The sequence below is a fragment of the Mustela erminea genome, chromosome 13 (genome assembly GCF_009829155.1).
Source record: "Mustela erminea isolate mMusErm1 chromosome 13, mMusErm1.Pri, whole genome shotgun sequence".
NCBI classification, from domain to species: Eukaryota; Metazoa; Chordata; class Mammalia; order Carnivora; family Mustelidae; genus Mustela; species Mustela erminea.
The window spans coordinates 68,716,147-68,733,166 of NC_045626.1; the positions used below are offsets into that span (position 1 = coordinate 68,716,147).

General features: G+C 42.9%; 1 protein-coding gene across 9 annotated transcripts in view; it reads left to right on the forward strand.

Moving 5' to 3' along the window:
• Nucleotides 1-13,310, forward strand: part of EIF4ENIF1 (eukaryotic translation initiation factor 4E nuclear import factor 1) — a 44,852-nt gene extending 31,542 nt beyond the window's left edge. For 5 of the 9 annotated variants that reach the window (XM_032309975.1, XM_032309973.1, XM_032309974.1 and 2 more), the window contains exons 10-19: nucleotides 137-369; nucleotides 3,049-3,120; nucleotides 3,579-3,762; nucleotides 4,634-4,713; nucleotides 5,232-5,374; nucleotides 8,300-8,384; nucleotides 9,672-9,804; nucleotides 11,259-11,603; nucleotides 11,878-12,042; nucleotides 12,547-13,310. In XM_032309975.1, coding sequence (XP_032165866.1) covers nucleotides 137-369; nucleotides 3,049-3,120; nucleotides 3,579-3,762; nucleotides 4,634-4,713; nucleotides 5,232-5,374; nucleotides 8,300-8,384; nucleotides 9,672-9,804; nucleotides 11,259-11,603; nucleotides 11,878-12,042; nucleotides 12,547-12,788 — 1,682 coding nt within the window. In that variant the 3' untranslated portion in view covers nucleotides 12,789-13,310. The remainder of the gene's footprint in view (nucleotides 1-136; nucleotides 370-3,048; nucleotides 3,121-3,578; nucleotides 3,763-4,633; nucleotides 4,714-5,231; nucleotides 5,375-8,299; nucleotides 8,385-9,671; nucleotides 9,805-11,258; nucleotides 11,604-11,877; nucleotides 12,043-12,546) is intronic. The other 4 variants (XM_032309978.1, XM_032309982.1, XM_032309979.1 and 1 more) reach the window with 4 other exon arrangements.
• Nucleotides 13,311-17,020: the final 3,710 nt, after the last annotated feature.

Sequence of the window (17,020 nt, forward strand, 5' to 3'; positions counted from 1 at the left end):
TGGTATCAACCTTTTCTGACCTCAGTTCAACTGTGAAATAAATTATTATTTTCACATTGACCATCATGGTTGCCAAAGAGCATTCCCAACACATATACCTTGGCTTGGCTTGATCTGGATTTTCTGAATCTTTCAGCGCATTCAGGAGTTGTGCTGTCAGTGGAAGAGGTAGAAGCGGGGCTCAAAGGCTTGAAGGTTGACCAGCCAGTGAAGAATTCGACTCCCTTCATGGCAGAACACTTAGAGGAGACCCTGAATGCTGTAACTAGTAATCGACAGCTCAAGAAAGATGGAGATATGACTGCATTCAACAAACTAGTGAGCACCATGAAGGCAAGTGGGACTTTGCCTTCTCAGCCCAAAGTCAGCGTAAGTATTTGGCACAAACCCCAGCCTTTTCTGCTTTTCCCTTTCTATTCCATTTCCCACTATAATAAATGGACTTAAAAAATGGTATTCTGAGTAAGTTGGAAGTTCTTTAATAGTCATTTGGTCCTTGATGCTTTTGTGTGTTCTTTAATTATCACTGTGCTATTTGTTACTAGAAAAAGAAGGCTTGTGGCTAATCTCTATGTTTTATGGGTGACAGTGTAATGATTAAAAGATTTGGATATAACTTTAAGTGACCACTAAAAAAGAAAGGGGGGGGGGTTGGAAAAAATATTTTTTGGATGCACTCCAGAGGTTTTTTTGTTTATTCAGCTACTTAAGCCAAAATATCTCATCACGTTTTTATAGTAGAGTCTTTTCTTTTCACATATTTTAATCACCCCTGTATACCTGGAATTACCTGCTTTCTTGATTAGGCAGTTAGCTGTTGTACGTATCATTTGTAAAATGTCCAAGATGGATTTTTCAAGACCATTGCATTCTGTCAACTTACTAAATAGAAAAAGCTGTGACTCGTAAAAACATTTTGAGGCACGAATTTGGGTTGTGCGTGTCGTGACTGTAGGTCAATAAATGCAGGTGCGTAGCGCATACTGGTCTTTGTCATAACACATTAGTGGTGGCTCTCCGCCATGACCTGTGTGTTAGTATTGCTGTCCCTTGATAATAAAGGGGATACAGGATGCCAGACAAACCTGAATAATAAAAACATAAACATAGATTTCTTCTTGTTGCTCAGTTGCAGCAAATTTATTTAATTGTATTTTGCCTCTTGTTTTCTCCTGACATCTTTCTAGGAACTACAAGTTGGTCATGATATCAGTAGTTTTTCATGATTCACTATGCCTTGTACCAAGGGAAGGAAACTGGTGTTGTTTTATCTGACCAGAAGCTGGCAGTAGATTCCAACAGAGGTGCCGTTATTCCTCGCCTTATCGCCAGGACTGACTCTACCTCTGAAAGGAGGCATCTCAGTCAGGCAGACTTATTTCTTTGAATCTGACCACACCATGCCAATTATAGGGGAATGTTTCTCCTAAACCGCTGTCATAATAAATTGCTTAAGAGTTGAATTATTAGATATACATCTTTTCGAATGAGGACTAGATTAAAAGATTGCAAACTGTCCTTTCTTCCTGTTCATTTGGGTCTTAGTGATTGGACCCAAGCTATGTATAAGCACCCAGTCTTGTAAGTAGCTTCTTTTAGTGTGAATGAGTTAAAAAGTGGGAACAGGGGTATTCAGTAGTTTACCTGATGTTTTAAACATTTTGTTTCAGATATGAGGCTAGGGCTTGATATTGATGTAGTTGGCCCTGTGTTGTATGAGGGTAACTGGTTTGATGTTGAGGTTTCGGTGCTCAGAAATATATCTGGACAAGGGCGGAAGCTTCAGACACCTGTGTAAAGGGATGGATAATATAATTCAAGTTGCTACACAAAAAGTAGCACTAACCTAGGAAAGAAAGCAACAAGGAAAGTAATATAATAAGCACACCAGGTATTATCTCAAAATATTGCTTAATTTGCATGTTGTCAAGTTATGGTCTATTCCAAAATCAAGGCTTCAATTACTATGGCTGTATATGTGATGTGTACTACTACTGATCTGCCGCCATCTTTTAGCTTCAATCTAAACTCCATTTCAAACTGAATATAGAGGCTCTGTCTTCCAAATATAGTAAGCCACACGTGTAGTGTAAAGTTGCCCATTTTTGTTAGATGGAATTAAATGACTCTCGAGATCTCTTACTAAAAGCATCTACAGTTAGGGATACCTGAATGGCTCAGTTGTTTGAGCATCTGCCTCTTGATCTCAGAGTCCTGGGTTCAGGCCCGGAGTTGGGCTCCACGCTAGATACAGAGCCTCCTTGGGGGGCGGTGGGGGGTGGAAGGCAGTCCCAATTCTAAAACCAACAATAAAAGACTGGGCTATCTTTGGGCTCTTGTCACACCTCTGCAGCTTCACCTAGTAGAGGGAAGCTGTACCAGAGAAAGCACTTCAGGCAAAGCTAAATGGGCACAAGAATGTCCTGAAGTGCAGGTGATGATGTCAGTGGGATAACTGCTGCTTCACTGAAAGAACAAAGAGTGGAGGGTCTGAATTTTACCCTGTATATGAGAGCCATTTTGAAACAGCTCGTTTAAAAATAAATCTAAAATTTCCTGAAATGTGAAACTCTGAAATATAACAATTCCAGCCAAACTTTCATGTTGTTTACTAGGTTTTTTAAAACTACTGATCTGTGATCTATAAATCTTGTTTCAAAGATACTGGGTAGCAAAGGTTGCCTTGAAAATTAAAATCTATAAATTACGGCTTCTTACAAAGTGCTCCTGTATTACACCATATTCTTTCTCCCTTCTTTTGGTCAGTGTTAGAAACAGTGAAATGCACTAGGGTTTCCACAGGGAGGAAACACCATCTGAGAGTCTCTGAGTGGACTTTGCATGTACATGTGAAGATTCTTTCCATTTCCAGATCTTTGGGACTATGTAATGAGCAAGTGGATCTAAGTTAGTTTTCTGTGCCTTAGATGTCATTCTGCTTAAGTGCTAACTCCCTGGGGAGTTTTTAATGCTTTCTTGTGGTCCCCAATGAACATGTAAGTTAAGTGTGTAAGAAGGTTAAAACCAGTTTTCCTTTGACTTTTTTAGCGAAACCTTGAAAGCCATTTGATGTCCCCTGCTGAGATTCCAGGCCAGCCTGTCCCTAAGAACATCCTGCAGGTACTTCACCATCTTATACCAAGATAAGAAGTCCTGAACACTAGTCCCTTGAACCGGTTTTGTGTAGTGGTCCAGCTTTGGGCCTTAGAGAAGGATCCATGTGGCCTGGCAATCAAGGATACAGTGTTGCTACCTGACATAGTTCTGTGTTGCTTTTAATCTCATTGCTGGGTGGGGAGGTGGTTGAAAATGACAAAGTAAGCCCTTGATTTCCAGCTTACAGGTTTGCAATTTCTATGGAAATTGGAAGTATCTAACACCTATATTTGTGCACTAATTTAAAGCAAATGTTGCTAGCTGCACAGTGACAGAAATGTGTTGCATGTACACGTGCCAAGTCCTTCAGTGGAGCATGAGGGAGATTCATCGTTGGCTTCCAAAAGTTAATCCATAATTCACAGCCTCAGACTAGGAAGAAGAATGAGGTTTGTTCACAAGGATGACTTTTTTTGCCCTAGGAACTTCTGGGTCCGCCAGTTCAGAGACCTGCTTCTTCCAATCTTCTGAGTGGCCTTATGGGGAGTTTGGAGCCTACAACATCTTTACTGGGGCAAAGAGCACCCTCTCCTCCCTTGTCACAGGTGTTTCAGACACGAGCAGCCTCGGCAGACTACCTTCGTCCTAGAATACCATCACCAATTGGTAAATCCTTTGTGCATAGATGTCTGCCCATTCTCCCCCAGCCTCCCACAAAGGTTATACTTGTTCCCTAGAACTTGCAAAGTCTTCTTCATGGGCATCCCTGAAGAGTTTACAAAGAAATAAGTGAATTTATTATGCCTTTTGAGGGAGATAGTGAGGCACAAAATTAGAAGATAATTTATCTGGCTGCCCTTCTAGATAAATACACTCATAGTTCTTTCTCTTAAAACTGATCAAAATTGTATAAATTGGATCCAGCTTTTTAGTCTTATTCCTTATTTTGGGAATTCAAAGAAGTTAATTTGATTTTTCCTTGTTAGAGTAGAAGTCAGGGGTAGTGGCTCTCCACCAACTTAATGAAGTTGGTACATAATCAACTGTGAGGTCTTGTGGCTAAAAGCTGTCTTAACATGAGTGTTGCACAAAATCTCAGTGTTCTGTCACCCTGGACCACTTCAGGCTGCTGCCAGTCATACCTTGAGAGTAAGTTTTTGTCCTATTCTTCCCCAGTTAGTTAGATAGAATAGAAAGAGTATAAGCCTCAAAGCCCTGGACTCTACTTACCAGCTGGTTCAGTGATAATGAGCCAAATCACTGACTAGAAAAGCACTTCTTTCTCAGGTAGAGGTCTCAGCTCTGAAAGGGACAAAGCTGACAGCTTAGTGGAGTAGATGAATATACCAGCAGTTTGGGTCATTAAGTGCTCTGATTAGGGTCCACATAGCCCAGTGTGGAGGCATAGAAGAACAGGGACATGACCAGCACATTGCCTGAAAAAGATGGCGTTAAACAAGCAGCCATGTGCAGTCGTGCTGATACTTCTCTCGTGGCTGTGTGCTCTCTTGACACTGGTACACAACTCTCCCATCAGGTTTCACACCAGGACCACAGCAGCTACTCGGAGATCCATTCCAAGGCATGCGCAAGCCCATGAGCCCCGTCACGGCCCAGGTCTGTCTGAGCTTTTTCTCTAAGTTACTTGCTTGCTTTTCAACCTTATTATTGACTGTGGGATGGAGAATCGTTGCAATGCCTAGAAGTGGTTTTGAACTACAATTTGAGCTCAGTAAAGGCTAGAAGATTGGTGAACAATTATAGTCATACTTCATTAAAATCCTGTTCAGGGGTGCCTGGGTGGCTCAGTGGGTTAAGCCTCTGCCTTCGGCTCAGGTCATGATCTCAGGGTCCTGGGATGAAGCCCCACGTTGGGCTCTCTGCTCAGTGGGGAGCCTGCTTCCCCCTCTCTCTGCCTCCTCTCTACCTACTTGTGATCTCTATCAAATAAATAAATCTTAAAAAAATAAAAAATAAAGTCCTGTTCAGAGGATGGCAGCACAGTTTAGTCAGGTTTGCAGTGCCCCCTTTCAGCTGCTGCTTAAACATACCTTTCTGAAAGTGAAGAGAGCCTCCATAGAAAGTACATGGATTATCCTCATTTTTCTGCTGATCTTCCTCTACACCTTGTTCAGCAGATGAGCCAGCTAGAATTGCAACAGGCAGCTTTGGAGGGGCTGGCCCTGCCACATGACCTTGCAGTGCAGGCAGCCAACTTCTACCAGCCTGGTTTTGGCAAACCACAGGTGGACAGAACCAGAGATGGATTCAGAAACAGGTAAGTTTACTAACTAATCCTACCCTTGTGGGAATTTGCAAATCACTTTTCCACAGATAAGCAATTAGTTATCCACAGTGAAATTCTGTGGTACACACTGATAGGTTTGTACAATATATGGTGAGAATTCCATCTCCAGATATGCTGTAGAGGAAGTGAAATGATAGAATTCTGCAGGGGCATAGGCTTTTCATTCTACACAATTTTATATTCTTGATTTAAAGGAATCATTTTTACAAATGTAGTTAGTGGGCATAGCTCTTACTTGTTGTTACAAGATGATGAAAAGTAAAACTCCCCCTAGCTTCCTCCCCTACAGAGTCCTTGTTGAGTTACCAAACTGTCCTTTGATACAGGTTTGCTGATCCATTATTTGTTGGTCAGAGGTAATGGGTTTGTTGACCAAATCTATAAACAAGTGATTACTGATTTTAGTCTCCTCCTGTTTCTTCCAATAATTGCAATAAGTAGCAGTATGAACAATAAATTAGGGAAAAGGGGCAGCAATACCATTCTTTTTTGTTATAAAATAAAACAGAAAACTGCACTAAACAAATGTGTAGCTTATTACAAGATAGACTCCTTTGTTAGCTGCTACCCAGAAGCTCACTATGTGTCTTCTCCTGGTAATACCTCTTCCCTCTCTCAGATTCCATCCAGCCTTTAAACGTAAATACCAGGGTGCCTGGCTGGCTCAGTCAGAAGAGCTTGCAAACTCTTGATTTCCAAGTTATAAGTAAGCGCCCTACGTTGGGTGTACAGATTACTTAAAAAAAAATAAACAAATAAACTTTTAAAAAGGTAAATACCACTTTAATTTTTTCAGTTTTATCACCAATATTTTTATCCCTGAACGTTAGGTCCTGCCCATACAGCATATTTGGTAGTGAAAAAGTACTTATATTTTGGGGCGCCCGGGTGGCCCAGTGGGTTAAGCCTCTGCCTTCGGCTCAGGTCATGATCCCAGAGTCCTGGGATCAAGCCCCACATCGGTCTCTCTGCTCCGCGGGGAACCCGCTTCCCTCTCTCATTCTCTGCCTGCCTCTCTGCCTACTTGTGATCTCTGACTGTCAAATAAATAAATAAAATCTTTAAAAAAAAAAAAAGGTACTTATATTTTTATGTGATTCTTAAAATTGTCGTATCAGTGTCTCGTTGTCTTGCTTCAGCTGGTTTTATATGTTGACACTTCCAGAAAACATTGAAACCAGTAAGCACCCTGTATTCTTACATAAGTACTCTATCTATACATAGTAGCCCTCAGCCTAAACAGAGAGCTCAGGACTGGTCTGCTGAGCCCCTCACTGTATTTCTCTCTGTAACGTAGTTTCTCATTAACTCATTGACTTGATTTATTGACCTTGAAAGCACTTTTGATATCCAGAACTTTATGTGCTTTTGGTAACAACCCTGTGAGGGAGATGGTATAAATAACTGCATTTTACAGATACAGAAACTTAGATTTTTTTTTTTTTTAAATGCAAGTTCCTCAAAACTAATAAGTAGACCTAAGTCATTGTCCACAGAGCCTTCATGTTGTTCGAATCAAATGTCAAATGTCTCTCAGGCCCTCCCTGAACACCCTGTATACACTTGTGTCCCCCAACAGACTTTATTTTTTTTATTGTACTTACCACCTTCTGAGTTGTTTTTGTTTTTGTCTATCTTTCTCCCCATAGTAACCCCTTTACCCTACAACCAAAAGAATGTAATGAGGCCAGAGATTTTTTTTTTTGTCTGTTTCGTTTATTGCTGTATCTCCCACACGTCAGCCCAGTGTCTAGCACATAGCGGATGCTCAAGTATGTTCATCAGAAGGAATAAATGATAGGTGTGCAGAACTACCAGACTTGGGGTTTTCCCCCGATCACTCCAGAGTACTACCGATCTGTTTCTCCCTCATTGTCACGCTCAGATTCACAGTGTGGCAGCAGTGCGTCTTACCTGGTACAGACTGGAAAGAAGCCATGGGTTTAGGAGTCTTCTCTGTTTATGATTCAGGAACTCCCAGAATCACTAAGGCTTTGGCCCTCATGGTACAAGGTCTGATAGCTGAAGTGAGTGAAACTCTCATTAGCCAAGGAGCTCATATAATTCATTCTTCTCTCAGCCTTTGTATATCTTCATCAGTTGTTTCCTGTTTTCTCCAAGTGAAGGGAGAATGAGTAGAATGGGAGTAAAGGGAAGTCTCTTCTTTTAAACTTTGGGAGGCCTGGGATCAGCCTTGTCTGTGGACCAGGAGTAATGGGGGATGCTGCATGTTCCTGGGTCTTGAGATAGCTGAAACTCTTTGTGCTCTGATTTGAAGCAGTGTCTTACATAGCAGCAGTTCTACACCAGGCCTTGTGCTCGTCAGTATTGCTCCCTACTCTCAGGAGCACAGCCTGGCCCACAGAATGAAGACTCACTCATAAGCTGCCCCACTGACATAACCTACAAATAAACTATACACCAGTCCTGGATAACCCTACATTCCCAAGGCCTTGTACCCGACCCTTTTGCTTGAATTGTTGTTCTCCATGTTACAGCTTTCTCATTGATCACACTCAGTTTAATGCAGCTCCTTCCCAGAGATGCTTTCCCAGAGTCTTTCCAGTAGGAGTATTGTGTCACTCCTTATCTACTTCATATTCCATTTCACTTTACTGTTATCTAATATCTACGTGCCTTAGTTTGCCCTCGTTAGTGGCTCCCCACTAGACAAGAAGAATTCTTGCAAGGCCCAGAACCATGTTTAATCTTTTGTCTTCCTTCAGAACTTAGCATGTGGTTTTGCATATGTTAGGCACTTAATAAATGCTTAGAAAGTTGAAATGGATGAGGGAAATGGGATATCCAAGTCCTGCTGGTCTTGAGTATTCTTTGGTTTTAGGATTTGGAGTTCAAGCAGCTTGAAGCTCATACTGATACTTGGTTTGTTCACAGGCAACAGCGAGTGACCAAGTCACCAGCACCCGTGCACCGAGGGAATTCCTCTTCCCCTGCCCCTGCTGCCTCCATCACAAGCATGGTCAGTGACCTCTGCTTTTGTAAATGACGTGAAGGCTTCTCCATTTGATTGTGCTTATATAGTATCACTGTGTACCCCAAAATATCCTTAAGTGCCTTCATAGGAATAACAGGCTTACTAGTCTGTCATACCTGCTTATTTATTTGATCTTCCCCTTTCAGGATGCAGTCTTAACTCTTAGGGTTCTAGTGAAGCCCCTACATTGGGGAAGGTATGTTACAGCAGATGGAGGAGTATGGACTAAAACATACCAAATGATACAATACGTTCAAACAAATGAACAGTTGGAGTAGGGAGTAGAGGATGATAGGGTGAAAGATAGGTGAGATGGATGGAGTGAATGGGTTGGATCATGGGGAATCCAGTGAAACAAGTTGGGGACTTCACAGATTCAGGTCTGTGATATGAATTAAAGCTAGGACAAAGGAGTTTGCTTATTTGTGTTGTTAAATCTAGTTTTACAACTGACTCATTCATATATTAGCTTTTCTTTTATCCCCCAGAAACTTCTATCACCATCAAAGCTGATAGAGAAGGGGAAAAACTGTTACTCTGCTTCTGGACCCCAAGTGGGTCTTTGCACAAGAACTCTGAAGACAGGGTCTAGAAGGGGTTCTCTGTTCATAATTCATGCCCTGTCCCCTGCCATCAAGGAGTTAGAGTTAATGAGAAAAGGCACATGCACAATAAAATGATCAAAGTTAAAATGGATATTGAAGAGATGGGAACAAATGAACCCAAAAGGTGAATCCTAAAGGGTGAGGAGACTGTTAACACAACTGTGAATTTTCTGGTAGCCAAGTTAAGACGCGATATGTTAAGAGTAGAGAAAAATTTAGGTTTTGAGGTTGTCTTTGAACTTCCCCAGCTGGTAAAGCTCTTGCTCTAGGGTATACTTCTGGCCATGTACTTCCCTGTTCTCAGCCTAATCCCAGGCAAGGGAGATGGTTGAAGCTGGGCTACCATAGTTAGGCCTCTATCACCACAGACACAGACAGGTGGATAGGTTGAAGCTCCGTGCTTTAACTACGTTTGTGCTAGAGCTAAATCTAGGTTTTGATGAAAATGCGATGTGAGCAAGGGATGGTGCACTTGGGGTACCACCTGTCTGGTCCATCCTGTTTCTCTTCCTCCAGCAGCTAGACACCAGAAGGTTGGAGTTGGTCTCTGCCATGAGTAGCTAATAAGGGGACTGGCTCTTCAGCTTGTTGAGCAGCTTGACCAGTTAAGCCTGGCTTGATTAGGAAAGACATTTAGAGAACACGCTAATACTGTTTTTCTCTGCAGCTTTCTCCTTCCTTCACCCCTACCTCAGTGATTCGTAAAATGTATGAGAGCAAAGAGAAAAGCAAGGAGGAGCCAGCATCTGGAAAAGCAGCTCTTGGTGACAGTAAAGACGACACTCAGAAGGCCAGTGAAGGTAATGCAGAGCTCTTGAGTATGTACTGCCCAAGAAAGTATGTGATGGAGCACAGGGTTGAGTGCTCACCAGCTGGTCTGATTCTCAGCAAATCCCTACACAAAACCCCTGCCTGCTTTGGACCATAGTTCGGTGTCTGACAGTGGGGAAAAGCACTGTACCAGTTCACAATTGCTTAGGCATCTGAAATTCTGACCAACCTAATAGTGGTATGAGTGCTAGTATGAGGAAGAGTGAGTATTCATTTAGAATCATTTTTTAAGATCTTTATTTATTTGAGAGAGAGAGAGCATGAACTTGTGGGAGGAGCAAAGGAAGAAGCAGACTCCCTGCTGAGTAGGGAGCTGGATGCAGGGCTCCATCCTGGGATTCTAGGATCATGACCTGAGCCACCCAGGTGCCCCTAGTTTCGAATGCTATTGAGGCTTCAAAGTTGAATTATTAGTACATTTATTTGGCAGATTAATGTGGTACAACCCATTTTACTTCTGAAGTGTTCTCTCTAGTCTATGGAGACTAAGTGTCCAATATAATCCAGGAATGGGTGAAGCATAAGGTATGGAGAGCCTTTTAGAAGTATGTAGAAAGGGTGCCTGAGTGGTTTAGTCGGCTAACCATCTGACTCTTGATTCTGGCTCAGGTCATGCCCTGAGGGTCATGAGATGGAGCCCCAGCTGTGTGCTCAGCTCAAAGTCTGCTTGAGATTGTGCCTCTCCCGCTGATTGATTGTGTGCAACGCTCTTTCACTTGCTCACTAAATAAATAAAATCTTAAAAAAAAAAAGGGGGTATAAAGAAAATGTTGCACAGTTGGGACTGTCAAGGATGTGGTGAAATAGAATCTAATTAGTTAGGTTTACACAAGTCTACAGTATTGGTTTGAAAGCTTTTTGCCTGTGAGAAAGCTTCTGGGAAAAAGGAAATCCTATTGGTTCTACTAAAAGGCAGTTCAGATTCCTTCACTAGACTTCTGTTGTGATGGATTTGTATAATTTTACTTTCATTTGATTTCCCCCTTAGGCTAAAAAAAAAAGCATGTTAATCCCAAGCACTTAACTAGTACTAGTTCCCACACAGATCTGAACCACAGCCATATGGGCAGGCTGAGCAAGGTGCCTGTCTGGTTGAGCCAGCCAGACCTCAACCCAGCTTCACTTGCCCATAGCTGTTCCTGGGTTTGGGAGGATTATAAGAAAAATAAACTCTGTTCCAGCAAGGTAATTGGAGACTAGCAGTCCTGGGGTGTAGTTCCAGCTCTGTTCCTAACTACTCCTGTTACCTTGACTAGGCCTACTCATGAGGCAAAAATGATGGTTTTTATGATACAGTCCTCTAAATCTGTTGAGGGGATCAATTAAGGACTGTAAACCTAAGAAATGAGATTTGCTGGATCGTTGGGAAGGCCACGTTTGGGTGAAGTTTGCCAATACCAAAATATTCTCTGGGTCCTTACAGAGAACTTGCTGTCATCGAACACTGTGTCCAGTGCTGATCGGGACTCTTCTCCCACTACAAATCCCAAACTTTCAACGTTGCAGCGGTCTTCATGTTCTACCCCACTGTCTCAGACTAACCGTTACACCAAAGAGCAAGATTATCGACCTAAAGCAACTGGGAGAAAAACACCTACCTTGGCATCCCCAGTTCCAGGAACACCTTTTCTCCGCCCTGTCCACCAAGTTCCCCTTGTCCCCCATGTCCCGATCGTGCGGCCTGCTCACCAGCTTCACCCAGGGTTGGTCCAAAGGATGCTGGCCCAGGGAGTACATCCACAGCATCTTCCAAGTTTGCTCCAAGCTGGTGAGTTTCTGACCTTGCATGACAGCAGTTGCCAGAACTGATGAAGTATTACAGTTTTGAGGTTTTTTTTTTTTTAATCCCTAGAAAAACGTTGGTAGATTTTTCCATCTAACTGGTGGGTAGTGGGTCCAATCCAAACTATCCCTTAGTCTACTGAAAAATGAAGAAGCTAGCTTAAGCATTGCTCACTGTTCAACTTGTACTTCAGCAAAGCTTGAAAACTTCCAGGCACATTACGTCTTACCAGTTTTTTTTTTCTGCCCCTGCCCAACAGGTGTACTTCCTCCTGGGATGGACCTGACTCATTTACAGGGATTATCTGGCCCAATCTTGGGTCAGCCCTTTTACCCTTTACCTGCAGCTAGTCACCCTCTCCTGAACCCTCGCCCTGGGACACCTCTGCATCTGGCAATGATGCAGCAGCAGCTACAGCGCTCAGGTAGGCTCAGCTTTGGGCCAGGGCAGCTGGGGATGGCCTGAATAGGCTTCAAGCTTTTGGACCAGTTTCCAGTGAGGGGATGAATTATGTGATTCATTCTTTAACTTATCCTAGCAAGAGTAGGATAAGGGGATAACCAGAGAATAGGATGAAGTAAACCAACCTCTGTGGGATTTGGAACTCCTATTCCCATAGACAGTGAGAGAACAGACTATGCTTTGGCCTTTTTTTGGTCCTCTGCCTCTTAAAGAGAGGAGGCTGACAGGTTTAGCATGGAGACTCTCCAGAGCAAATGCCCTCTCACTAGCTAAGGTTAGTACTTCTGTGATAAGGCTGCTTGTTATGGGCAGTAGTGGTCATGTCATTTATGACGGCTTCTGAATAGTTCTGCTTTCCAAGGTGCTGTCTTCTGGCATTTTTAAGGATTTGAGTGAGGCAAGGCCTGATACAGAACTATGTTCCCTTACATGCTCTGAATGATAACCTTCTTTCTTATCCCCATAGTTCTTCATCCTCCAGGCTCTGGTTCCCAGGCAGCAGCTGTCAGCGTTCAGACGACCCCTCAGAATGTGCCCACCAGGTCAGGCCTGCCCCACGTGCACTCCCAGCTAGAGCATCGCCCCAGCCAGAGGAGCAGCTCCCCCGTGGGCCTCGCCAAATGGTTTGGCTCAGATGTGCTACAGCAGCCCCTGCCCTCCATGCCTGCCAAAGTCATCAGTGTAGATGAATTGGAGTATCGTCAATGAACAGGGCAGGCAGACTCACCTGTGCCTGGACCTATGGTGGCACCTTGATGGCACCTTGATTAGGACTCTGCTTCCTCATTGCGGGTTGGTTTATGGAGTTTTACTTTGGAGCACTCTGTGAAGCTATTTAGGGAAGCCCAGGCACCTGGTGTGGTCTGCATTGAGGGAAGGATCTTAACCAATCGAATGGAGCCTACATGGTCTGAATACAGGATGCACATTGTTGTCAATCCTGGAAGTAGTCTTTTTTTGTAAGATATGTGAATGAAGTGTTGGTGTCTTCACCAAGAGGTGGCACCTAAGGGTTCTGAGGAAATAAATGTATAGACCCTATGTACAGACTTGTGTATAAACAACTTTTGTATATACATATAGGATAGCTTTTTTGAACTTATACAGCTGTACATAAAAGTAGCTGATATTAGTTAAGCCTGTGTCAACAATTTGATTTTTTCCACTTGTACATTTGGGACTTTTTCTTTTGGTTGATTAAAGTTGCATATGCTAAGTGTGTGAATGAAGTGAATGACGTTGTGTTCTTTCTGAATTCATTCCTTCTCATTTACAGCCAGCTAACCTGTAAGGTTCGGTAGGTTCCCCAAGGGAAATTATCTGAAGTTTAACTTTTCTTAAAATTCAGAATTAAACTCTTTATCTCATTTAGAAGGAAGAGGCACTGGCCATCTTTTTTGAGCCTTAAAGACCCTAATGGGCCAGCTTAGGCTGGAATGATCCTATAGAAAACCTTGCAGTTAACACCAGATTATAATGTGTCCAGTCTTCAATTAAAACCACCCAGTGAAAACAATGTATTGGGTAATCATGTATATGGTAGCTTCTCCCAAACAAATCCATGTTTACTCGGGCAAAAGTGAATAGTCTGTCAGCATCCTGTTCTCCAGCTCATAAGCCCCCTATAAAAGAATAGGACTAGAGAGTTCTCACTCAATCTATTAATTAGTCTTTTTCATATGAAACTGCCCTAAAGACTGTGTCAACAGACTTTGTGCTTTGTGTCTCATTCCTCAGCTCATAATTATTTTCATTATTCACCTTAACTGTATGCACAGCATTAGAAAACAGTATTCTACCAGAATACTTTAGCTATGGTCTTGAGCCCCCTTTCCTGACTGAAGGTTTTTCAGTCCTACTCTCTGAAGTGGTAACTTTTATTTCTCAAACTCGAATCCATTTGCCCTAGTTCTCAATACTTGTCCATGGAGGGCCGTCAGCGCTACTCTGACTTCATGCCAGAGGGTCAAATAATGAGGTAGTTCTCTTGATTCACAGATGAAGGCCAAGGTGACTGATTACAGGGATAAAAAACAGCCTTGAGTCTTCAGTGTTAGGAGTGTTGCCTATGAGCCTGGAGCTGCCCACCATGACTCGTTACTTCCAGGAACACAAGAAACTAGATTGCCTTTAAGCAAAACCTAGCTTTATGGACTGAGCATGAGGTCTGTCTTGTCCTTGTACTTCATCAGTCCTTCCACTCCCCAGGCCCTCATGGGATTTGCTCTTGGGATTCCTTAGCTTTAGAAATAAAGCCTTTGTTTAGAATTCTTGCAAATGCTTTGTTTCCACAAGCAGAAGCTGGAAAGCAGTCTAAAGACAATAGAACACAGATGCCTGAATCCAGTTCCATCTTTCCTGTCTTCTTTGACTTCCTAACCCCACTTCATGTTGAACCAAGAGTTATAGGTGTTTGGCGGAAGAATTGGGCTCAAGTTGCCAATTTTCAGACTAGAAGCTGATATGACCGAAATGAACAATGTAGGCACCAAGCAATGGGCAAAGCCATTTACCAGTGGTTGGTGAGATAGAGCCAGAAGGAAGTAAGGGAATGTTGCAAACACTAGCACAGAAGGTAGATTTTAAAATTATTTTGGTGCAGGGGAGGGAATGGAAGCAGAAGAGGAAACTAATGCAGTCTTCAGGAGCTAAGAGCCTGATAAAAGGGTCAGGGCAGGAGGAAATGATGTCTCTGCTAATAGGAGGGGTCATGTATGTAAAAACTTTGGGAAGTCTAGCAGGCCTGAGTGTTTAGAAGCAATCAGGACTAGAAAGATGTATCAGGACTAGAAAGATGTACAACACAAAGGTCAAGAGAATCATGGGAATAAAAGATGCAGCAGAGGGAATACCGGCAATGGTACTGCATGGTGACAGCTACACTTGTGAGCATAACATGTGGACTTGTCGGATCAGTGTTGTATACCTGAAACCAATGTAACACTGTGTGTCAACTACAATTAAATCAGGATGTGGAAGGCAGCCTCAAAATAAAAAAGGAAAGCCACAAAGAGCCTCATGGAAGACCTGCCTTTAGGGAGGGTGGGTCAGGTAGGAGCAAAGAGAATGCCTCCCAAAGGAAGCAGCTGAGCAGCAGGTACACAGGAAGTCAGGGTAACCAATAAGAAGTGGGGAAAAAATAGGCTAGTACAGCCAGCTCTTCTTTCAGGAGACAGCTACTGAGTATCTTTAAGAGAGGTTCTACTAAGAAGAGCAGCAGGGTCACCGGCCCTTCTTTTAAATGAGTAAGATGAGCAAACAAAATCCAGGAATGGGGGCACCTCGGTGGCTCAGTGGGTTAAGCCTCTGTCTTCGGCTCAGGTCATGATCTTGGGGTCCTGGAATCGAGCCCCGCATCAGGCTCTCTGCTCTGCTTAGCAGGGAGACTGCTTCCTCCTCTCTGCCTGCCTCTCTGCCTACTTGTGATCTCTGTCAAATAAATAAAATCTTAAAAAAAAAAAAAATGCAGGAATGAAGATAACTTACAGGAGTAAACTCTTCAATAATTCTATTCTCTTCACCAACAGCTGATTCAAGCATAGGCTTGTGCCCAATTTAGGACATAAGACACAAGGACAAACTGGGCAGTTTCTGGCAAATAGCTTCCCACAACAGTAAGAATCAGTCCTAATTATTATCCTCTGGATGCCTGGGGCTGCAGCAGACATTCTGATTGTGAGGGGACCCAGCTGCTCAGCAAAGCCAACGAACTGCAGTGGACAGAGTTGACTGATGAAAAAATTTGGATCTTCAATGGCATCATAGCTACTGTGAGCCCATCTGAGCACTGTTACAACTTAGATGAGAGATCAAGTTTCTTTCCACATTAACTTGTTAAGTTAGTGTTTGCTGTTAAACACAGTTAAAGGCATTCTAACTAATGGCACAGAACAGTGAGTCTGTTGTGCTAAAAAAAAATCAGGAAAGGGGCACATGGCTGGCTCAGTGGGTAGAACATGTAGCTCTCGATCTCAGGGTCATGAGGTAGAGGCCCACACTGGGTGCAGAGATTGCTTAAATAAACGAACTTTTTTTAAAAAATCACAAAAAAATGGAATGTGTAACCATACAGGAAATTCGAGCCATGCTGTGACAGCCAAACCTTGTAATCTTGGGAGTCCATGAAGAGAAAGCCATTATTAAAGGAATGCCTCTCCTTAGCAGCCCTACCCCTGCCAGGATTCCTCTCCAAGAACTCTCAAGTCTAAGCCCAAAAGGGAAAGAAAGGAAAATGGTAGGGTAATGCTCTCCTTAAGCATCAAGGGGTCACTGACAGGCAGAGAGGAGGATGCTGAATGATGGAAGCAAGGCCTGTTCAAAGCACATCCTGAGGTCTTTGATGAACTAGATTTCAGCAACCTCTTCTACCCAAATCCTGGCAGTGCTAAATCCTTGCTCAATGATATGAATTTGAACATGAGGATTTCTCTGAAACCCAGTATTTTCTCTGGTTGGAAAGCAAACCTTGCTGGAAAGCCCATAGCTCAGAAAGCCGATGTTTCTCTAAACAGCTGGGGGTAGGTCCAGATTTTGGTCTGATACCTATCATGAATGCAACAGTGATATCAAAGTTTATATCCTCCAAAGTGACTGGGATACCAGGCCTATCTCCCGGATAGGGAGACAATGCTAACCCCAAGCTCCAGAGAGATGATCAGAGAAACAACTGTTACTAAGGTAGCATGAATAACAAGTACGGGAAAAGGCTGAGTCTGATATGGATAATCCCACATCCCCATCCCTCACAACCTGCTAGAAGCTCTAGCTCACTTCATCTAAAAATCAAACTGTCTTCCTACAAATCTGTTTCCATTCATGATTTTCTCAGGGACTACCCTTCTCTATCATCCCTGTAATCCATACTGAAATAATCTTTGACTTCTTTTTCACCAAAGAGAAATTCAGTCGATTACCAAGATTAGACTTCTGTGTAACTACCT